Raw genomic sequence first — 24994 nt, 5'->3', positions numbered from 1 at the left:
GACCATTACAAATTGACAATATTCAGGCGAGACTAAAAAAAGGATGTATTTTGTATGTTTGGGGTTCTGTAGTGTAAATTCTAAAGCCCTGACAGTGTTCATATGCACATCTGTAGAAACTAGAAGGCCTAAGATTTCTAATGATGCATCACACTTGCATGTGGGCTGTAAGATCCTATTTTAATAAGCAATGCCATTTGAATATGTCCAACCATTGTGCACAGGGGCAAAATAGGCGGATGGTAACAGATGAAGAGACTGTGTTGGCCTCTTTAACATGGATAGGGAGCTGATTCCATAACACAGGAGCTTGGTGGCAAAACGCTCTACCTCCTACTGTGCTTTTAGAGACTCTTGGGACCACCAGAAGTCCAGCATTTTGAGAGCGAAGAGCTCTGTTTGGATGATATTGCACTATAGCATCTTTGAGGTAGGATGGGGCCATGTCATTTATGGCTTTGTAAGTCAGGAGTACGATTTTAAATTCAGCATCGCTTTCAAGCATGATTCTTCTGATTTTGGCTATATTGCGCAAATGGAAATAGGATGTTTTGAAGGCTTGATTTATATGCGCTTTCAATGAGAGCTCCTGGTCAAATAAGACTCCAAGGTTTCTTACAGTAGAACTGTAGGCTACGCTGCCATGGTCCAGTGTGACTATCTGCTCAGATAAAGCGTCTTGCAGATGTTTAGGGCCAAGCACAATGACCTAGGCTTTTTCAGGGTTAAGAAGCAGATAATTAAGTGTCATCCAGGTTTTTATATCCTTCACACAAGCACTAAGTCTGTCTACTTGATCGGTCTGATCAGGTTTCATTGATAAATACAGCTGTGTGTCATCTGCATAGCAGTGGAAGTTAATGCCATGCTTTCTGATAATGTCACCTGACGGAACCCTGAGACTTTAGAGCAAGGTGAGGAGCTCTGGTTTACATTAACAAATTGGTACCTATCAGATAAATAGGATTTAAACCTGCTGAGGGCTGTCCCTCTGACACCTACATCACATTCTAACCTCTGCAGTAGAATGTTGTGGTCAATGGTGTCAAACGCTGCGCTGAGGTTCAATAGAACCAGGATTGAGACCAGTCCATCATCTGCAGCTAATAACAAATCATTTGTGACTTTAACTAGTTTCAATGCTGTGGTGGGCTCTGAATCCTGACTGGAAAACTAAGTTATTTTCCTGCTGTTTATCTTCAACTTTTTCAAGGATTTTAAAGACAAAGGGAAGATTTGAAATAGGTCTGTAGTTTACCAATAGGTCAGGATCTAGGTTAGGCTTTTTCAAAAGTGATTTAATGACTTTTGCATGTTTCTATTATATTAAGAATAGAGTCTATAATTAGGGGGAGAATGTCTTTGAGGAGTCTGCTTGGAATCGGGTCTAGGATACAAGTTGAGGTTTTAGAGGACATAATGGCTGACGTTATCGCTGTGTAACCGGGAGAAAATGGTTCCTTTAAAAGTATAGTTTAAAACCAGCGGGTAATGTTGCAGGTGGCCAAAGGAAAGGCTGAGACAATGTAAATATTAACAATTTAATGGGAGGTATACAACAGATACACAGGTACTTTATTCTAAAAGGCTAAAAGAATATTTAAAACACTATCTGTAAAACACTATCTGTATCACACTTGGACAAGACAGGGGCTGGCCACGGGCGCACGTGATGGGGGGGAACAATAGGAGAGGAGTCAGAGCGCTCACTCGGCGCCGTGCAATTCACACACACACAAACAAAATAAACTTCAAGGATAACCAAAACATGCAAAAAGTGAGGATGTGCTCAAAATACCACGGCATACGGGAGTGATGGGGCCGAAGTGAGACGGTCTGAACACCAACCCCCACACAGGGCGAGCGACCACGCACTGCAGCAGAAAAGAGAATAAATAACAGACAAGTAAAACTACAATAAAAACAGTATTAGACACAAAACTAAAAAAAAATAAAACAGCAGCTTGCCAATGACCTCTATAAAAGAAAACAAACGTTAGTCAGACATTAAAATCCTACTTAAGGTTGCTTTGAGTAGCTAACCGAACGCCGACGAGCTAGGGCTCTTAACGCCGAGGAGATGCGGTCACGGCAGCGTCACATCCAGCTACAGCAGGGGAGAGAGGAGGGAAATCACACAGTGCACTAAACAAACAAAAAGTCTAACCGTGCTTACCTGCACTCGCCATCCTCCGCCTTAAATAACAAGTGAGTCACTGGCATGCGGAAGCGGCGCGTGCCGGCAGCTGGTACGGTGGCTCCTGTAGGACAGCCCATTACATCTGCTTGATCAACAGCTGTGAACCTTTCTAAATTTACTGATGGATTTATATGAGATACTAGTTTTACAGCTTGAGCTTGTTCAGGGCTAATAGTGAGAGTAATTTCATCTAATTTATATCTGATTGTTTTTAATTTATCATAAAAATATTTTTTTATAATAATTTTATGATGTAATAATTATCATCTCAGCTGAGAGTAGCTGGGATTGAGGGCTCTAGTTTGTTAGCCTGGCTACAGTGCTGAAAAGAAATCTAGTGTTACTTTTGTTGACTTCTAATAGATTTGATATCTAGTTTGGGCCTTACGCAAAGCCTGCTTATAGGACAGTAGGCAGCTTTTCCATGCTTTTAGGGATTCTTCTGTGTGGGAGCGACGAAATGGTCTTTCTAATTTTCTAACTCTTTGTTTATGTGAACGCAGTTCTTCATTGTACCATGGGGTGGCGCGTTTTGATCTAACGACCTTCTGTTTTAACGGAGCGGCAACATCAAGTGCAGACTTCAGGGAATTCAAGTCGACAAATTGGTCACTTACCCTGAGACTAAAGCTGTTCTCAGTAGGATCACATGACATGTCACTGAATATTGGCTCTATTATTTCTTAGAACTTTGAGATAGATTTTTCGGAAATTGTCCTTTTCATTATATGTTTATTCCTTGAATAAACTGAAAGGTAATTAGGAAAGTATCTGACAATATAGGGTTTTGAGGGAAGACAATGAGGTCACTAATCTCTATTCCATATGTTAGGACAAGATCCAGAGTGTGCTTATGACTGTGAGTCGGTTTATTTACATTTCGAGCAAAACCAATGCTGTCTAACAGGGTGCTGAAGGAATTACTGAGGAAGTTATCACTCACGTTCACGTGGATATTGAAGTCTCCAGCTATAACTACTTATAAAGTCAGAAAACTCGGAGGTTGGTAGATAACTATGAACAAAACTCCTTTTTGCATGAGACATTCAAATGAGCGAAATGCATTGTTAATTTTAGGACTCGTGAGTAGGCTTGAATATGAGATCACTGCCACACCACCACCTCGGCCTGTGCTCCTGGCGGTCTAAAAGTTAACATGGGTGGGGTGGACTCATTTAGTTTGACATAATCATCTTGTTGAAGCCAAATTTCAGTTAGAGCTAGAAGATCTATGTTATAGTCACTAATTAATTCACTAAAAGCGATTTGGAGGAAATTGACCTCCAAAAGACATTGCAAACAGCAGAGAGGAGATCCTGTGGTCCCCAAAGCGGACACCCTCCAACCCTTGTCCGCACCTAGAAATTCTGTCCATAAAAACTATGAACAGCACCGGTGACAAAGGGCAGCCCTGGCGGAGTCCAACATGAACTGGGAACAGATCTGACTTACTGCCGGCAATGCGAACACAGCTCCTGCTTCGGTCATACAGGGACCGGACAGCCCTGAGCAAAGGGCCCCGGACCGCATACTCCCGGAGCACCCCCCAAAGGACACCCCGAGGGACACGATCGAAAGCCTTCTCCAGATCCACAAAGCACATGTGGACTGGTTGGGCAAACTCCCATGAACCCTCGAGCACCCGATGGAGAGTATAGAGCTGGTCCAGTGGTCCACGACCAGGACGAAAACCACTCTGCGCCTCCTAAATCCGAGGTTCGACTATCGGTCGGATTCTCCTCTCCAGTACCCTGGAATAGACCTTACCGGGAAGGCTGAGGAGTGTGATCCCTCTGTAGTTGGAAAACACCCTCCAGTCCCCCTTCTTGAACAGAGGGACCACCACCCTGGTCTGCCAGTGTAGAGGCACTGTCCCCAACCGCCACGCGACGTTGCAGAGACGTGTCAGCCAAGACAGTCCTACAACATCCAGAGACTTTAGGTACTCAGGGCGGATCTCATCCACCCCCGGAGCCCTGCCACTGAGGAGTTTGCGAAAAACCTCAGTGACTTCAGCTTGGGTGATGGAGTCCCGACGGTGGGATTAAGGAGGTCCTCACCAACACGTAAACAATGTTGGTGAAGCACTGCTTCCCTCTCCTGAGGCGCCGGACGGTTTGCCAGAATTTCTTTGGGGCCGACCGATAGTCCTCCTCCATGGCCTCCCCAAACTCCTCCCAGCCACGGGTTTTTGCCTCTGCGACAGTACAATCTGCGGCCCGCCTGGCCTGCCGATACCTGTCGCTGACCTTAGGAGACCTACAAGCCAGAGTGGCCTGATAGGCCTCCTTCTTCAGTCTGACGGTATCCCTTACTTCCGGGGTCCACTACCGGGTTCGGGGGTTTGCGACCTTGCGACCACAGCTCCACGCAGCCGCATCAACAATGCCGGTGGAGAACATGGATCACTCGGACTCAATGTCTCCAGCCTCCCCCGGGATCTGGGAGTTGAATACCCTACTGACAGGGCTCCGCAAGACGTTCCCAATAGACCTTCACAATGCGCTTGGGTCTGCCAAGTCTCTCTGGCTTCCTCCTCCGCCAGCGGATCCAAATCACCACCAGGTGGTGATCAGTTGACAACTCTGTCCCTCTCTTCACCCGAGTGTCCATGACACGCGGCCGGAGGTCAGATGACACGACAACAAAGTCGATCATTGACCTCCGGCCTAGGGTGTCCTGGTGCCACGTGCACTGATGGACACCCTTATGCTTGAACATGGTGTTCGTTATGGACAATCCGTGGCTAGCACAGAAGTCCAATAACTGAACACCGCGCAGGTTCAGATCGGGGAAGCCGTTCTTCGCGATCACCCCTCTCCAGGTGTCACTGTCATTGCCCACGTGGGCGTTGAAGTCCCCCAGTAGAACAACGGAGTCCCCGGTCGGTGCACTGTCTAGTACCCCTCCCAAGGACTCCAAGAAGGCCGGCTACTCTGCACTGCTATTTGGCCCGTAGGCCGACACAACTGCGAGAGACCTGTTCCCTACGCGAAGGCGAAGGGACGCGACCCTCTCGTCCACCGGGGTGAACTCCAACACGTGGCGGCTGAGCTGAGGGGCTATAAGCAAGCCCACACGAGTCCGCCGCCTCTCCCCGCGGGCAACACCAGAGAAGTGGAGCGTCCAGCCCCTCTCAAGGAGATGGGTTCCAGAACCCAAACTGTGCGTGGAGGTGAGGCCGACTATATCTAGTCAATACCGCTCAACCTCCCGCACAAGCTCAAGCTCTTTCCCCCCCACCGAGGTGACATTCCATGTCCCCAGAGTTAGTCTCTGTGTCCGGAGATCTGGTCGTCGAGACCGCTGCCGTCGACGGCCGCCCAGATCACTCTGCACCGGCCCCTTATGGATCCTCCTGCAGGTGGTGGGCCCATGGGAGGGCGGCCCCATGTCGCTCTTTCAGGCTGTGCCCGGCCGGGCCCCGTGGGGAAAGACCTGGCCACCAGGCGCTCGCCTTTGAGCACCCACCCCTGGCCTGGCTCCAGGATGGGGCCATGGTGACAACAATCCGGGCGATGTAACTGGCCTTGTTTTTTTGTGCTTCATAATGGGCTTCTGAACTGCTCTTTGTCTGACCCGTCACCTAGGACCTGTTTGCCTTGGGAGACCCTACCAGGGGCTTGAAGCCCCCGAAACATAGCTCCTGGGATCAGTCGGGCGCTCAAACCCCTCCACCACGTTAAGGTGTCGGTTCAAGGAGGAGTCCACATTTTATATGCGTATTTATTTGTTTATTTGCATCATTTGCGAGTGTTATTTTTCTTAAGTCATTTGGTCTGACGCCTGAAATAGTTTTTCTGAGATTTGACCTTTTGGCATTATTTGCACGAGGGACAAATACACTATCTCTCTATCTGCCTTGAATCTGAACACTTCATTTGTGACAGAGCGGGCGAGAGTTCAGCCACAGAGGAGCATCTTACACTGCTGCTCTGCGCCTGGGGCTCATCCCTGGTTGGTCACTTTAGACGACTAAGGCTATCGGTCAGATTCCAAACTAATAGGGATGTACCCTACGAAATTGGATGGATGCCATCCTGCATATCAGCCTGGGCTTTCCCCAAAGCGCACTCCAATTGTCAACAAAGACTACATTGTTTTAGGGCACCAACTAGATGACCAGCTGTTGAATACTGAATAGCGGCTGTAAAGTTCAGTATTATTATTTATCATTATTATTATCCAGGGACACTTAAGTCTCTGCTGGGTGCTGTATCAATTTGAGATTTCAACTTTTAGAATTTTTTGTTGTGTGGAATGAATTTAACTTGTTATTTGTTATTTTCACAGTGGCCTCTAGTTCTTGCACATGAAGAAAATGATCGAGTTTAGAGGTAAAAACAAACAAACAAAAAGCATTTATTTTGCATATTTATTATAATGTCCATAACCAGCCTTGTGACACATGTTTTTTTCTCATAAGCAGGATGACTACACAGCCTACAATCTTCTCCTATCCCCTCGGTTATGGGAATGTATTACCTGTTTCTCCTCGCTTATTTTGGACTAACAGCTCCGTCTTGTGGTGATGGGACCTATCATCCACCTTCAGCTGACTGGACAAAGATACAGCTGTATACGTTTTAAGCATTTTTCTTTAACTGACAAATAAAAACATCTCACATTCCGTTCTCCTTATTGTTTTTTTTTTTGAGAAGTTGTTTTAGCGGGGCTCAGAGAAATGGCCTTGAAAGGACAGAGTTTATGCTATTATTGCTTTCAACATCCTCACTGTCACTTTCCTTAGATTTGAAGACATTTAACATCACGTTAAGCAGCATTATTGCAAAACCTTAAATAGGCAGGTTACAAAAGTAAAAGTACTGAACTTTAGTAAAAAATATTTTTTGGAGCTGGGCTGAAAATACCTTTTATATGGTTTATGGGGCTATTTTTAGCACATCCATGGTGCCATTCAACCTAAAGGTTTTGAGTTCATGTTGAAACCTTTAGCAACATACTTTTTCGAGTATAGATCACAATCAGAGGACCCTCAACAGTTCAATAGTCCTGCACCTTGAAGCCCGCTTGGGTTCAAGAAGGGAAATGTCTCGTTCGTTAGCAAAATATCTTCTAATCCAAAAAAACATAAAATATGGCTAAATGTTGTTAGTAACAGTTTACAAAGAGTAAATGGAATAAATACAATTTTGCATTTTAGATGAGATTAGATCTGCCTTTATTGTCTTCTTATAGAGAAATTCCTGTTGGACAAACAATGGTCACAAAGACTCACTGAAACAAAACAAGACATGCCATTTCAACCACTACACATTCACCCATCCCACCACATGTACAGTACAAAAACAGCACTAGTGCAAATTTGAACTTGATATTTTTTATTTGTCATGTAAGCATCTTGCTACTTAAGTGCTTGATGTGATGACATTAATTCCAAAATACATAAATTGTATATGCTCTATAATATTGTGTATACTGAGATTTTTGTGCCAAAGTGATGTGTGTGAAAAGCAGTGGAAAAGATGTATGAGTGGAATTGAAACCCAAATAACTTCTTATCAGTCTCTGCTACATCAGTCTAGGGATGCAAATACACTTATTATTGACTGTTAACCAATTGTCATCTCATATTTTTCCACACTAACCTTATTGGATGACTTATGAGGACACTCCTAAGCTAATGCTAATGCACACTTTTAATCATAGAACACCAAAGCTAATGCAAACTTTATAAGGGTGAGCCGTATTTACTTGTTCCTCTTAACAAATGTTTGCACCTTCTGTTTGTTATCCCTGTATGACGGATGACACTACATTTCCCATGCTGCATGATTGCTTAAGCATTAGGTTGGTCAGGTCTGCTGTCACCCTCCCATTGAACAAGCGTAACAAAAACATTTGATTTGAATTAGGATTAGCACAGATGCAATGGATGATGAGAATGAGAATCTTACATAGATTAAGTATTCAACATGTTCCCAAAATGTTAAAAGCTACTGGAAAACTAGTGTTTTCAAAAATATTGTACCCAGATGGCCTTCAGATTTGGGATCAGAATAAAAAAGGCACTTGAGGGATTTAGGAAAATGTAGGAAAATTCCTAGCTCTCTTGAGTGCCTTCAACCCTTTTTGCTTTTCAAATTATTCAACATGTCAGTATTGTGCAACTATTAACAGTATATTTCTTATCACAGTTGTGCATCACTCAATATAAACTAGATTGCAATATTTGGTTACACCAATGTGCACCGCTGAATGTTTGAAATAACACCACCCGCCCAGCAATGTTTTGTGTGACCAACATTTTAAGATACTATCAAAACTATAAACCTTTTTTCTTGTGTATTTATCCATCCATCCATCTGTGGTATTCCGAGGGTCGTTAGCTTAGCCCTTCTGTCCATAGTGGCTAAACCAGACTAAACCATCTCATGTTTTATAAAAGCCAACAACGCCACCTGGGAGTTGGCCCAGGACCAGCTAAATATAAGGCACGTAGGTTCATCGTTGATAGGCAGAGACTTGAGGTTAGCAAAAATAAATGTTTATTTGTACATGGTCAATAAGTTAATTGGACATTACAGTTGGAATAATTTACGCACAGTTCATTGTCCGACGCTCAGGTCATTCCCAAATAGTTTGGAACGGTGTAGAACAGTCACATAAAGCAGGAAAGACACTACTGCAAGGCAAGAAGCCAACAAGAGGGCAAGGCAAGGCGGCGACAGTGCATCCTAGCTCCATGGCTCAGATCTGCAGCTGGATAAGTGCGACGGAGGACTGGACAGAGTGTAAACAATAGCACGCCCGTTAGCCGGCATAACGGGCGGCACACAGAGCGCGCGGGCCCATGGCAGCAAGCACTGAGAGTGGCGTGTGCGGCGTAAACATCGGGAACCCGGAAGTAAGAGCGCGAAGTCAGAGGGCGCAAGGTAAGGACGGAAGCGCTTTTAAGAGTGGTTGACGTCACCGTCAGCCAATAGAAAGTCTGATCAGTAGTAGAACCTGCCTGCAGCCTATACTGCTACACATCCATCCATTTGCTTCCACTTATCCGGAGTCGGGTCGCGGGGGCAGCAGTCTAAGCAGGGGCTCCCACTCTTCACTCTCCCCAGACACTTCCTCCAACTCCTCCAGGGGGATCCCGGGGCATTCAAAGGCCAGCCGAGAGACATAGTCCCTCCAGCGTGTCCTGGGTCTCCCAAGGGGCCTCTTCCCGGTGGGACATGCCCGAAACACCTCCCCAGGGAGGCGCCCAGAAGGCATCCAAAACCGATGCCCGAGCCACTGTTGCGGAAAAAATACATAAACGGTGCCAGAGAAAAAAGGCAGAAAAGAACCAAGTTGTCTTGTTCAAATGTTGGTCTTTATTTTAGCGGTGCGCAAGCCAAAATGCTTTCCCTGACAGAGTCGTCTCTCCCTCCCAGGTCTAACTGAACAAATCTCACAGACTCCAGCTTAAAAAGGCACAACAGTCAGAATATGATGTCAGAAAGTAATGATTCCTGGAGTCGTGTGTTATCAGACCGCTCACAAAGGCACCTAATCCTCAACACAAATTGACAGTATCTATATGACAGGACTCTAAGTAAAGTAAGTAAGCAAGTAAATTGTATTAGTATAGCACCTTTCACAGACAGACGTCACAAAGTGCTTCACAAAAACACAGAATAAAACAATAAAAAAAAAAAAACCTACAGTGAGCAATACACATACAACAATTACAGTCAAATCAGTCCCTAAAGCAAATCCAATTTAAAAGGCTTGACTAAATAAAAAGGTTTTGAGCTGACCCTTAAAAGCAACAACAGAGTCCAGTGACCGTAGGGAGAGCGAAAGATCATTCCAGAGTCTGGGCGCAACAGCCTGGAAGGATCTGTCTCCTCTGGTCCGAAAACGAGTGCGAGGAACCAACAGCAGTTTCTGATCCAAAGACCTCAGTGAGCGAGGGGGAGTGTACGGTTTAATCAGATCGCTGATGTACAAAGGGACCTGACCATGCAAAGCTCTAAAAGTCAGGACTAAAATCTTAAACTGTATCCGGTAGGAGACCGGCAGCCAGTGAAGGGCATTGAGAATGGGTGAAATGTGGGCCCTTCTATTTGTGCGGGTCAAGATCCTCTCTGCAGAGTTCTGGACCATCTGCAGACGAGAGAGCTCCTTCTTGTTTAGACAGGAAAACAAACTGTTACAATAGTCTAGTCTAAACGTGAAGAGACAAAAGCATGAATTATGAGTTCCAGATCATTTTGAGACACCATTTTCCTGAGTTTGGAGATTTCCCTCAACTGAAAGAAACAGTTCCTCGTCAACAGCTTGGAGTGGTGCTCTAAAGACATGTCTTTGTCAAAGATAACCCTCAAGTTTCTAAGACTTGGTTTAGCAGTCTGGCCTAAAACACCCAAGTACTGGTTTATCCCTGGAATGGCATCATCAGGGGCAATAATCAGTGTTTCTGTTTTGTCTGCATTTAGCTGCAGAGAGTTTTTACTGAGCCATTGTTGCATTTGCACTAAACAACTGACTGAAGTAGTTCAGCTTTTGGATCTCAGAAGGTTTAAAAGAGCAATATAGCTGAATATCGTCAGCGAACAGGTGATAGGACACATCACTAAACTCTTTAATGATCATTCCCAGGGGGATTATATAACCAAAAATAAGACGGGACCCAAAACGGAGCCCTGAGGAACTCCACACAACAGATCAGCTGAATCAGACATTATTTGGTTTGCAGCGACACTAAAGCTCTGACCGGATAAATATGAGGGAAACCAATGAAGAACTGACCCTGATAGTCCAATCAGGTCCCTCAATTTGTTTAACAGTACATTATGGTCGACAGTGTCGAAGGCTGCAGACAGATCCAGCAAAACTAGAACAGTGCATTTTCCAGAATCAGCAGACATCATGATGTCACTGGACACTTTTAGCAATGCGGTTTCCGTTGAATGACGTTTGCGGAAACCAGATTCAAAAGAGTCGTGAATGTTGGACTGTTCAAGGAAATCTGATAATTGTTCAGAGACCACCTTCTCTAGGATCTTGGACATGAAAGGGAGCTTTGAAATAGGTCTGAAACATTTTGGGTCTGTCGGGTCTAAATTTGTCTTTTTGAGTAATGGCTCTACTATGGCATGTTTAAATGGACCAGGAAACACACCGATAGAAAGAGAGAGATTTACCATTTTGGTAACCCAGGGGCCAATAACATCAAACACTTTAAGGAAGAGCCTGCAGGGAAGGGCATCAGATGTACAAGAGGAGGGTTTCATCTTGGTCACCAAAGCTGAGATGTCCCCTAGAGTGACAGGTTTAAAAGAAGACCAATTTTGGGAAACAGGCTCCACAGAAACGGGGTTATCACAAAAAAGGAGTGGGATTTGGTCTTTGATCATCCCTAGGGCGATTGCCCGATCAAGCTCATATTTGGGGAAAATCTACACAAGCGGGGCATCAAAAGTTATACATTTTTTTATTTCAAGTGTCACGGTTTCTGTGTGGCGGAGTCGCAAATTTCTTTCTAGTTCTTAGATAACACACACAATGAGGGCGCGTTAGCGCCATCTCTGTAAAATACAAGAGCAGAGTTGGAAGGCCGGCTTTAATTTTTTTTCTTGTTCTTCTTCTGCTCTTTGAGCTCTAATTTGACCCCCTGAACATGCTCAAAAAACTCACAAAACTCTGTCCGAAATTCAGAATCGGCGAAAAATTCAGTTTTTTCTGGGCCATTTTTTTTTCATTAAAAAACACCACCAACAAAAGTCAAAATACATTGCGCCTATGGGAGATGCCCCGACGTCAACTTTGTCGTAGAGCTACAAAATTCGGGACACGCATTCCTCTCGTACGGACAAAAAATATATATTGTTGTGGCCATGCCCCTAGACTTACCCTGTGGGAAAATGAAAACACGCTGAGTCAGTAATTTTGCAAATCTAAAAATTGCTCCCATTTGAACAAAACGAGTCAGAATAGGACCAAATTTGAATCAGTTGTTAAACTTTCAAGTGTGGACCAGTTTATGGTGAAAAAATGTCAATGGCTTTGATAGCGCCCCCTACAGAGTGACCTTTAAATTAACATTGACGGACATAAATTAGTTTTACAAAAATGTTCAAAACTTTGCCCAAAATTCTATTTTAATCAGACATATGCCCAAATTTTTACATTTTTATGTTTCACACTTTAACGAACTCCTCCAAGGGCGTTTGCCCGATCAACCTAAAATTGGATTAGAATCATCTTCAGCACTTTGGCATCAAAAGTTATTCAAATTATTTTGATTTGTTAAACGGTGTATGTGCGGCAAAGCCGCAAACTTTTCCCAGAATTTGAACTATTTGGTGTTTAGAGTGGCCTATAAACAATAAGAGTTTTTCCAAATAACATGACATTTTGCACAAAGTTCTAATTTGGCATCCCGATCATAAAAGTATGAGAGCCAAAGTCATATTTTGTACGGCGTATCCGTAGCGATGACTGAAGCCTCCCATGTTATCTCTATGGAAAAATTGCAAAATCTCTAAAATTACCAATTTTTTACGCTTCACACTTTAACGAACTCCTCCGTGGGTGATTGCCCGATCAAGCTCATATTTGGGTAAAATCATCTACAATAGCGGGGCATCAATAGTTATTAACATTTTTATTCCAAGTGTTACGGTCTCTGTGCGGCGGAGCCGCAAATATACTGTCACAAATGGGAAACATGCAAAATCTCTGAAATGTTCACATTTATGCTTCACACTTTAACAAACCCCTCCTAGGGCATTTTGCCCACCGACCTCAAAATCGGTGTACGTCCTCTAGACAAGTTGGGCATCTACAGTTATTAAAATTTTTGGGATCACTTTTACAATCTCTGTGCGGCAGTGCTGCAAACTTTTCCCAGAATTTGGACAATTTGGCCTTCAGAGTGGCCTATAAACAATAGAGTTTTTCCAGATGACATGACATTTTGCACACAATTCTAATTTGCCATCCCGATCATAAAAGTATGGGAGACAAAGTCATATTTTGTACGGCGTACCCGTAGCGATGACTGAAACATCCCATGTTATCCCTATGGAAAAAACGCAAAATCTGTAAAACTACCACATTTTTACGCTTCACACTCTAACGAACTCCTCCTAAGGCGACAGCCCGATTCCTCAAATTTGGGGAAAATAATCTACACAAGCGGGGCAAAAAAAGTTATTCAAATTTTTATTCCAAGTGTTACGGTTTCTGTGCGGCGGAGCCGCAAATATACGTCACAAATGGGATAAAAACGCACAATCTCTGAAATGTTCACATTTACGCTTCACACTTAAACAAATTCATCCGTGGGCGATTGCCCGATCAAGCTCATATTTAGGGAAAATCATCTACACAAGCGGGCCATCAAAAGTGATTAAAATTTTTATTTCAAGTGTCACGGTCTGTGTGTGGCGGAGCCGCAAATTTGACCGACAATTGTGTTAATTTGCACTGGTTAAGCACAGCATTGGCCATGTACAATGTGTCGCTGTCTTAGTTCTTAGTTAATACACACAATGAGGGCGCGTTAGCGCCATCTCTGTAAAATGCAGAGAGCAGAGTCCGAAGACCGGCAGGGGCCGTTGTTGTTCTAATATACTATTGTTACTGTTTTGTATCTGTAAATAAAAAATTAAGAAAAGCCCCCGACAACATAGCTCCTGGGATCATTCGGGCACTCGAACCCCTCCACCACTTTAAGGTGTTGGTTCAAGGAGGGGAGTATTTATTTCTCTCAAACCAAGTCTTATGGGAATATACATATGTTAAATACAAAAGTTTGTGCCCATTAGTACATTCAGAATTTATAGAGCTCTGATTCCCAACATCTTTTGTGTCATGAAATTGACTCAAATGGGTGTGTTATTTATTATTAAAGTCCTTGTTCCTTTGTAAACACACACACACACGCACGCACACACTGTTCTATCTCACATTAAGTCCTGTTTGTGGTGGGTAGGTCTCAAATTGTGATTGGTCACACCTTTTTGTGGCAGTATCCGTATAAATTGATGCATATTGAATGTCTCTATAGTGTGCATCTTAGCAGGTAAGAAGAGCTCAAGAAATACCATTAGATAATTCAAATTGAATTAATACTAAGTAACATTTGGAAATTGTCTTTCAGCCATGGGTTCCCTGTTGCTGCTTTGTGCTGCACTGCTTTTCCAGAGCTGTAAGTTCATTGTTTTAAAAGTGTTTCTTCTGATTTCTGTTGATCTTTATTAAGATTAATTTGGTCATTTTAAATCATGTCATATATCTGTTAGCACATTTTTACAAACCGTTTTAAATCTAATGGGGAATATCACCAAAGAGTATTGACTGTTGAATGGCAGCTCTTTATTTCTGGCCCTGTGTGTGGCCAAGTCATGGTTTAATGTGTCGTAATGGATCTGTGTCGTCGCCTCCATCAGAGTCCATTGTTGGAGCAGCACAAAGAATGGCCATCTAAATTGAAAATAGCTTTTGTTGGGAATAGCATATGCCTAGCTAGCTAGCTGCTATTGAGAGTGAGTGGGTCACACAGACAAAATTTGACAGTGTCTATATCCAGACATCACAGAGTACTCAGGTCACTGTCCAAAATGGCCAAAAGAAAGAAGTTTTGAAAATGAAAAAAGGAGACTCAAAATAAATCACCTACAAATACCCTGCAACAGAGGCCATTGAAGCTGACCATGCTATCCAAGTCTTCAAATCTCTTCTGTTCTGCATATGAACTCAAGGGTCTAAATGGGTTTGATAACCAGGCTTTGGTACATCAAAGTTAATGGCGATGTGCCCAGAAGGAACAGAGTATTCATGGGCCAAGATTTCCTATAGCCAAACAGAAGATGGTTACAGCCCCACAGTTTCAAGCATCTGCCCCTTGTTTGGTCTGTACAGCATCGGGTCGGCTGAGATACGGTGCACCAGGATAATGCACTAGACAGGGTAATTTATTTTTTCCTGGAAGGAGTGGGAGCTTACACATAACTCACTCACACATAAACCCATTTTTGTACACCAAATTGGTGGTTGCATCCACAATACAAACTGAAGTGGATTTGGTTTGATTGAGGACATTGTATCTTCCACAATTCAGACGAATCGCGCCAGAGTTTGATTCAATCGGACCAAAACCGACCTTTCCAATCGGACCAGAGTTTGGATCAGATGCACCCTAAAGTTTCTCAAAATAAATGAATAATGTAGTGTATACAATCAATATTGTTATAGATTGGAACCCTGTCCAGGGAGAAATTTTCCATGAACTAACTTTGAAGAAAATACAATTCTATTACAAAGTATACCCAAAAATATATAATGGTAGGTTTTAGGAAACATAGTGATGTTAGTGTAGCAGGACGGTCTATTGTCCACCTGCAGGTAATGACGGAGGTGAGGGCGCCCTATAAAAGGAGGGTCTGTTACGTTGCCCGACCTCACCTCTGACGTCAAACAAAGATGGCAGCTCGCAGAGCCGCAGACTAGGCAGCCAAAGAATAGTGACAAACTAGTGCTATTTTCAGTGTAAAGCGTCGTGGCCTCAAGGTAGTTTAGCTCACACTTGGTGTGTTGAATCTATACGTACTTTCTGCACTCTTGTGTAGCGGGAGCTAACTCGTCCGTAATCTAGGCTCGGGTGTCGGCTTGTTGAGTCGCTCTGGTCCTTAACTCAGGAGCCTAACATGCCATTCATCAGCGTTTGGGGTCCTTCCGGGAAGCCGGCCTCGGTGGCGTCTCCAAACGCGCTTTGGGCATAGAATGAAACATCATGCGGTCCTCCCCTTTCTTTCTTCTTCTTCCATCTAAGACTAGAGTATGTGATTAAATGATCTGGAACTATTTAAGTGTCACGTTACAGTGAAGCAGTGACAACGCTGGATGCGAGTCAAACTGTAATCTCAAAGGTAACATGAAAATATCTGTTTTAATTTATCGAACTAACTTATATAAATTATTCTGCAGCTTGATAAATGTACACCCTTTTTACATCTTTGTCTCTGTCCAATTATTACAGTCCTAACTTACCTGTGTGACCTTTATGACACAGGATTAACTAATTAGTTTGAGGGTTCCCTGGTCCTTGCTCTAAAAACAGGGTGACGTTGTTGTATATGTGAAGCAGATACTGTGGGTACGAAGACGGCTCTACCACTCGTAATGGCACATTAGTGTGGCAGGATAGCCTGCAGGCGGGCCCCTGCCACTGCTTAGACACCCCTGATAGGTGAATTGATCTAGACATAGCTCCATAAATTAGCCTCTGGTGACGTCAGTCGCCCTCTGACTGCACTTCCTGGTTGCTGGTTGCTCCACATCGCTCCTCAGTCCAGTGTTCCGCGGTGCTACCATGGGCCCGTGTGGTGTGCGACCTCCGCGATAAATGGCGTGCCGGCCGGCTACCGCGGCGTAAAGCCTCGCTGTCCAAGCGCTAGCTGAGCCGTGTTACATCCATCTCGTTCCATGTGCCCTGGAGAAGACCCTGTCTTGCCTTTCTGTGAACTCTCTTCACTTGACAACTTGTCTCAAAGTGCATGACTGGACTAAACTATGAAAACAACGAACTGTGAAACCATTTATGATTGTATTAATAAATTATCAGTATTATAACTTGCCGGCCCACTTTGCTACATTAGCATAGTAGATGATTCCTCAGGGAGAGAAAAGTTTCAAGTTTTGAAAAAGAAGTGCCACAGTTAATAGTAAGCACCGTATTTTCCGCACTTTAAGGTGCACTTAAAGTGCGCAGTGATTTTGTGTGGTACACGATGTATAAATAAGACTCGGGACACGAAAGACTCAGATGCACGTCTAGAAGTATGTTTACGGTACTCCGGAATGATGCAAAGCATTCTGGGAACAGTAGTCTACCGCTACACATGGCGCTCGTGGCGCTCTGTCCATCCATCCATCCATTTTCTACCGCTTGTTCCCTTTTTTGGGGTCGCGCTCTGTCAAAATGTAAACTACATTATACGTCAGGAACAACGCGGACACCGAAATACAGGACCCCAAATTAAGGACCCCAAGATGGCTCCTGCCGAGAGACCATGGATCATGGATCTATTTGGCCATGGATCTATTATATTATCGTAAGAGACACACTTACGACGCAGACTTTAAACTCTGGGCTCAACTATTAGTCCAAGCTTTCACAAAGGCCGAAATCATCACTGAACTGCCGCGTGACTCGGAGATGGATCCGACGTGATCCGGGGATGGGGGATGTACGGCATCTGAAGATGAAGAATTTGAGGGATTTGTGGATGAGGAATGAACTGAAAAAGATTTTACGTGTTTATAAGTGAGCTTGTCTGAGAATGGTTGTGAATATGCTAACGTGTCATTTAGCGGTAGCAGAGTGTGTTTTGATGTTGAATAATGTTGATCTGAATGAGTTGAACGCGTTTAATACAGCTCAACTGACTCTGACTTATCCGTCTGTTTTGTTTAATGCGCTTTATAGTCCGATGTGCTTTATAAATGAGAAATTATCCATAATAGACCATTTAATGATGGTGGGCTTTATAATATGGTGAGCAAAAAACAGTAAGCAAGAAAAATTTGATTTTTTTCTTCCTTTAGCTCATGGAGGGAAATCCATGAAATCTCCTACTTGCAGCACGGTTAAATGTGGTTACAATCTCGAGTGTCAGATGATTGATGGCTCTCCCATGTGTGTGCCCAAGCCCAAAACACCTGCCACCTGCTGGGCAATGGGGGATCCGCATTACGAGACATTTGATGGGCGACGCTATGACTTCATGGGCACCTGCACATATGTCATCGCTAAAAACTGTATGCCAAGTGACAATCTTCCAGCGTTTGAGGTTCTCGCTCAAAATGAAAACCGAGGCAACGTTAAAGTGTCATACGTTGGCCTGGTCATAGTAAAGGTGTATGACACAACTATTATTGTGGCCCGGTCTGAGAGAGGTTATGTCAGGGTAAGATATTTTTCAACATTAAACACGATTATGAAATGTATTACTATAAACAATTTACACGTCTTTGTTTTTCTTTCCCTCTTCTAGATTGATAACAATCGTTGGGCATTGCCTGTCACTCTGAATAGCAACAAACTGGTCCTTTCTCAGAGTGGTCGTTCTGTGGTCATTGACACTGACTTTGGTCTGAGTGTGCGGTACGACTGGGAGCACTCTCTGGTGCTCTCCCTGTCTCCCTCTTACAGTGGAAAAACATGTGGCCTTTGTGGAAACTTCAACGGAAACTCCAGTGATGACTTCACCACACCTTCAGGCAACCAGGCAGGAGACGTGGTTGCATTCGGCAGCAGCTGGAAGGTCCCGGGGCTGACGCAAGGGGCTTTGTGCAGAGATGACTGTGTGGGCAATTGTGAGACATGTGAACACAAGCTAATGACGATATGGGAGGGAGACTTAAACTGTGGGCTTATCACTATGGTCATAGATGGCCCATTCAGCAAATGCCATAGTGTCATTGGCCCACAAGCCTACTTTGAAAACTGTAAATATGACATCTGCATGGGAAAGGGTCAGCGATATTTCCTCTGCAAAGCTCTGGAAACCTACAGCGATGCTTGTCAAAGTGCAGGAATTGTGGTCAGTGGATGGAGAAAAATGGCCAAATGCCGTAAGTAATTTAAAAAAACAAGTAAACCTGATGTGAACACACTATTTTTGATTTCTGATTGTTGATTATTGTGTATTTTTCCTTGTTTAGCACCTAGATGTCCAGCCAACAGTCAGTATGAGCTCTGTGGCAGCGCTTGCCCTGCCACCTGCTCTGATCCCGACGCGCCCTCAAAATGCAAACGCCCCTGTATTGAGAGCTGCACTTGCAGAAAGGGCTTTTTGTGGAGTGGAAATAGATGTGTTCAGGCAAAAAAATGTGGCTGCACCTACAACGGGTGTTATGTTCCTCCCGGAGAGTCGTTTTGGGCAGACCAGAACTGTCAGAAGTGGTGCAGATGTGATCCCAAAAGCCAAAAGGTGGATTGCAAAGACAAAGGCTGTAGGAATGGAGAGCAGTGTCAAGTTGTAGATGGCATCAGGAAGTGTGCAGCCATCTCTGTCAAAACATGTCAGGCCACAGGTGACCCCCATTATAAGACCTTTGATGGGAAGAAGTTTGATTTCCAAGGCACGTGTGTTTATCAGCTTACTGCTCTGTGCTCCGAGGATCCTGAGTTAGTGCCATTTGAAGTTTATGTGCAGAATAACAACAGAGGCAATAAAGCTGTTTCCTTAACTAAGTTAGTGGAAGTCAAGGTCTTCTCCATCAGCATTGTGATTACACAAACACATAAAGGACGTATCCTGGTGAGTTTACAGCTAGAGATGTAGTAATAGTTTTTCTGAAATACTCACATTGATTTCTTTCACAGGTAAATAATGAGTTAGTAAACCTCCCAATCAGTCTTCAAGATGGAGATGTGAATGTGTACAAAAGTGGGATGTACGCCGTCGTTCACACAAACTTTGGACTAAAGGTTATCTTCAACTGGCAAAGTGCTGTTTTTGTAACTCTGCCCAGTGTGTACATGGGAGCAGTGTGTGGCCTATGTGGCAACTACAATGATAAACCAGCGGACGATCTCATTCCTAAAAACGGTAACAATCCTGCCAATCCAGCAGACTTTGGTGCAAGCTGGAGAGTGGCAGAGATACCGGGATGTGTTGACCAATGTAAAGGAAATTGTCCGGATTGTGACATAACTGAGATGGTTCAATATGAGAAAGAAGATTTTTGTGGCATTATCAGAGATCCTACAGGTCCTTTCCGCGACTGCCATGCCAAAGTAGACCCTGCAGGCTATTTTGAAGACTGTGTGTATGACGTCTGCCTGTTTAGAGGAAGAAAAGATGTGCTGTGTCAGTCTATCACAACCTACACTTCTGCTTGTCAAGCAGTAGGAGCCGAGGTCTACAGCTGGCGCACCAGTCAGTGCTGTGGTAAGTTTGTTTTCATTTAATTATCAAAGGTGTACAATGTTTAAAAAAAGAAGTCAAAAATAATGAATATATTCTTCTAATAACTCCAATTAATTCCAATTTTGAACACCATCGTTTTTGAGCAATTGTCTACTCCCACACTATGGACTACTGTTCTGGTTTTCTTATTGGTGTGTGACCATGTCCCTCCATTTATGATAATGAATAATCCACTCATACCACATGTGGCCCTTTTAAAGTCATGCATAAAGTGTGCCAGGAGCCTGTACTGCTTAATATGGTGTAGAGAATCTGCCTGTGGATCAGCAGGTTCAACTCTCAGATAGACTTGATACACTGACTGGGAACTAGAACTACAAAGAGTCTAGAAAATATGCTTTTGTGGCATGTGGGGTGTTTTAACTTTAGCTGTTACTGTTTAAAACCCAATCAGAGGACCAACAACGCCACCTGGGCATTAATGGGCCCAGGACCATATTGAAAACATTAAAAGAAAGGCGCACAGACTCGTTGTTGACAAGAGGCACTTACACATTTTTAATACAGAATATGATTTATTTATGAATACGTTTTCTTAAGTTTCTTAATCAAAACATAGGTCTCAGTGAAATGACACAGTCATCGTTGTCAATAAAAACAATCACATTTATGTTGAGGTCAAGAAAAAGGCAAGGTGGCGGAGCTTGCTTTTCCCATCCCCCATGACCGTTGGGAAACTTCTGCTGCGCACCCTTGACACTTTACACTGAGTGGAGTGACACCTACTGGCCAATCCACACCACACTTTGATTATGGTGGCGTGTGTGGCTACGTGGTTTTTCAGTCAGATGCTGCAGGTGGGAGAGGGGCTGTGTGTGAAAGCTGACAAAGTTAAGTTTTAAGTTTAAATTTGAGTGGATGGGCCACAGAGGAAGCTATAGCACGGGCAAAGCTTCAGTCTTAATTCTGGTAGATCTGAGTGCTGCTTTTGACACTGTCGATCATGGGATCTTCTTACAGAGACTAGAGGACCGTGTGGGCATCACTGGCACTGCCCTAAACTGGTTAAGGTCCTATCTGGAAGACAGGAAGTACTTTGTTGAAATTGGTAGCTGTGTCTCAGACCACATGACCCTGACCTATGGAATGACCCTGACCTATGGAGTGCCCCAAGGGTCAGTCCTGGGTCCCCTTCTGTTCAACCTCTACATGCTGCCGTTAGGTCAGTTGATAGGCAGTGAAAATGTGTCCTATCACAATTATGCAGACGACACTCAGATCTATGTTTCACTGTCGGCAGGTGACTATGGACCAGTGGATTCACTCTGTCACTGCATCCAACAGATCAGTTTGTGGATGAAATACAACTTTCTCCAGCTGAACTCAGACAAGACTGAAATAATCGTTTTTGGCCCACAGAAACAAAGAGAAAGTGTTAGCGGTCACCTCCAGAGTCTCGCTCTAAAACCTACAAACCAAGTTAGAAATCTGGGGGTAATAATGGACTTGAACTTTGACAGCCAGGTCAAATCAATAACATCAGTAGCTTTTTACCATCTAAAAAACATTGCCAAAATCAAAAATATAGTGTCGAAACCAGATTTAGAGAGACTTATCCATGCGTTTGTCTCCAGTAGATTAGACTACTGTAACGGCCTGCTCACTGGCCTCTCCAAACGAGCTGTAAAACAGCTGCAGTACATCCAGAACGCTGCTGCTCGGGTCCTGACCAGAACCAGGAAGTATGATCACATTAGTCCTGTTCTCAGGTCTCTGCACTGGCTCCTGTGGCTCAGAGAATAGACTTTAAAGCAGCTCTGCTTGTGTACAAGTCTCTCCATGGCCTAGCACCAAAGTACATCTTGGATATGTTAGTGCCATATGAACCATCTCGGACTCTGAGGACCTCAGGGACCGGCCTCCTGCTGGTGCCCAGAGTCAGGACAAAACATGGGGAATCTGTATTTCAGTTTTATGCAGCTAAAATCTGGAACATTCTTCCTGAAGATGTGAGACAGGCTTCTACTCTGACTCTACATGTTCAAATCTAAGCTAAAAACAGTTTTCTTTAGCTGCGCATATGACTGAAAGGATTTTTTTTTTTGCACTCTTCTCTTTTGTTTGTGATTTTATTAGTTTAGAAAATCAGTTGGATTGATAATTTTTAATTTAGTTAATTTTATTGTATTTCTGTTTCTTTCATTTCTTTGTGATTTGAATGCATTTTTCCTGCTGTGTGAAGCACTTTGAATTGCCTTGTGTATGAAATGTGCTCTACAAATAAACTTGCCTTGCCATCAACGAGTTCTAAAACTAAAGGCCGATAGAACCTCCTGCCTGTTGACATTTCTGGCACTTCTGGAATATCAATTGTGTTCCTCTTAAAAGCATTCTTATTTTGCATATATTCATAATTCTGTTGCTCTCATTAAATTAACAATAGCGGATGAAATGTTAAGAAGCACATCACATGAATAAAACTGAGTGACCACACAGATCCTATGAAAGTGTTTGTCATTGATAAAGAAAGGTTAAAAGATTATATGTAGACAAACCCAAGGGATGGATATAGCATCACACTTGACCAATTTATGTACCAATGCACCTGGTGTGTTACAGCAATTAAAGCATGTTTTTCTAGACTAAACGTTGTATTAGTACCCAGTGTATTAAGTACCTGCACTGACCCACAGGCAGATTCTCTACCACCACAGCAGGCAGTACAGACTCCTGGTGCAGTGTGCAGGGAGGCAACATGGCATCAGAAGGGCCATATGTGGAGTGGGTAGATCCCTCATTATCATGATGGGGGCCGAGGACCATTGAGTTCATACTTGCTTTGCTTTAATATGTATTTATTTGTTTGTTCACAGCTATGAAGTGTCCAGTCCATAGTCACTATGAGGTTTGTGCAGATGCTTGTCCTGCTACCTGTCAGAGCCTGAGCCCTCCAGAGAACTGTAAGGAATTGTGTAAAGAGGACTGCGCCTGTGATGATGGATACATCCTCAGCGGAGACAAATGTGTGGAATCCACAGAGTGCGGTTGTGTCTATGAAGAACGCTACTACACCTTTGGCCAAGTGTTTTACCCCAATGGACAATGTGAGGAAGAATGCAAATGTGGACAAGATGGAGAGGTACATCATTTTTATATGATATTGAAATATTAACATTTAAATACAGTAAAGCCAAGAGAAAAAATCAATAGAGTACATACCAACCCTGTTTGAAATTTCTATACATGTTTATTTGTTTTTTTCTTTTCCTTAGGTTGAATGTAAGAAGTTCTCTTGTGGTCCGAATGAAAAGTGTGCAATAGAGAATGGCGTCCAGAAGTGTCACCCAGTTGGGAAGGGCGTGTGTCAAGCCTCCGGTGATCCCCACTATACCTCTTTTGACGGGAGGAAATTTGACTTCCAAGGAACCTGCACCTATATCCTGTCCCAGAGCTGCGGTCTGGAGGGAACACACCTCACGTCCTTCTCAGTTCAAGTGTTGAACGAGGAGTGGCCCAGGAACAGGAGGGCATCAGTCACAAAGCTTGTTGCTGTGAAAGTCTATGACACAACATTCATTATGAGAAAGAACATGTTTGGAGTTCTGGTAAGTTCATACATTTCACACAGCAACAAGTTTACAAATATTGAACTTACATTGTTTTCTGTGAATAAATGAATTGTTTTTTATGTGTAATTGCTGTGACTAACAGAAATTCTTACACTGACCTAAAGAATACTACAATGTTCAGACTATAGTATTCTGCTCTTTATAATTTATTGTTTTTTATTGTTTTTTAGGTGAATGGAATTTTAAACAATCTCCCTTTAAATATTATGGACGGTGCAGTCCTGGTCTACCAGGAGGGGACTAATTATGTGATTGAGACAGATTTCGGGCTTCGAGTCAGCTATAACCTCATATACCTTGTTACTGTGACAGTGCCTGGCAATTATCGCGATAAGGTCTGTGGCCTGTGCGGTAACTTCAACGGCAAACCCAAAGATGACTTTAAAATGCCTAATGAAAAACTCACTGACAATGTCAACACCTTTGGAAAATCATGGAAAGTCAACATTCCAAATGTTGTGTGTTCCAATGGCTGTGAAGGAAATGAATGTCCCAACTGTGACGAAGCACGAAAGGCTGTGTTCTCCAGGTCCACCTACTGTGGAATAATAACAGCTCCACAAGGTCCTTTCTCAGAGTGCCACAGTAAACTGGACCCACAGCTGTACTTTGATGACTGTGTCTTTGATGTCTGTGCGTCTAATGGAGAAGGAAAGGTGCTCTGTGACAGTGTAGCGGCCTATGCCTTGAACTGTCAAATCGCAGGAGTGGATGTGAAAAGCTGGAGGTCTCCCTCCTTCTGCCGTAAGTGCTGTCTATTTTCAAAGTGCTGTTAAATAGTTTGTAATAAAACAATGTCTTCATATTTTTCAGCAATGAAGTGCCCAGCCAACAGCCACTATGAAGTGTGCGCAGATTCCTGCTCTGCTGCCTGTCCTGGCCTCACAGAAATAGTGCAGTGTCCCACCGGCTGCACAGAGGGATGTGAATGTGACGCAGGGTTCATGTTCAATGGACAAACATGTGTCAAAGAGGACGAGTGTGGCTGCTATGACCAGGGAACAACGTACAAGGTACTTTCAATAATGAAGTCATTTGAAAACAAGTGTCAATATTGATGCCCAATAATGCTCTTTGCACTTAGCCTGGTGAAGTGGTTTACAATGAAGACTGCACTACAAAGTGTATGTGTAATTCAACTACAGGCCTGGTTTGTGAAAATCACTCATGTCCTCAAGGCACCAATTGCACAGTGAAGAAAGGCATTCAGGGATGCTACAACACAGGCAAGGCCCACTCTGACACAACCGGAGGAACAGATGATACGTGGACTTACAAGT

The 24994-nt window shown here is 43.5% G+C and overlaps 1 protein-coding gene across 1 annotated transcript in view; it reads left to right on the top strand.

Annotated features, from left to right (window-relative positions):
• The window catches only part of LOC140374543 (IgGFc-binding protein-like), a 51073-nt gene that overhangs the window by 15954 nt on the left and 10125 nt on the right, over positions 1–24994 (top strand). The window contains exons 21-30 of the mRNA XM_072461482.1: positions 2704–2774; positions 17756–18117; positions 18205–18784; positions 18875–19473; positions 19539–20106; positions 22959–23224; positions 23358–23690; positions 23885–24458; positions 24528–24727; positions 24799–24940. Of these exons, the coding sequence (XP_072317583.1) occupies positions 2704–2774; positions 17756–18117; positions 18205–18784; positions 18875–19473; positions 19539–20106; positions 22959–23224; positions 23358–23690; positions 23885–24458; positions 24528–24727; positions 24799–24940 (3695 nt within the window). The remainder of the gene's footprint in view (positions 1–2703; positions 2775–17755; positions 18118–18204; positions 18785–18874; positions 19474–19538; positions 20107–22958; positions 23225–23357; positions 23691–23884; positions 24459–24527; positions 24728–24798; positions 24941–24994) is intronic.

This window comes from Eucyclogobius newberryi, unplaced genomic scaffold (genome assembly GCF_026437365.1).
Source record: "Eucyclogobius newberryi isolate DKJ021-1_F unplaced genomic scaffold, fEucNew1.0.hap1 SCAF_3, whole genome shotgun sequence".
In the NCBI taxonomy this organism is placed as follows: Eukaryota; Metazoa; Chordata; class Actinopteri; order Gobiiformes; family Gobiidae; genus Eucyclogobius; species Eucyclogobius newberryi.
The sequence above is the reverse complement of the archived record's forward strand: the minus strand, read 5'-3'. Positions and strand labels throughout refer to the sequence as shown.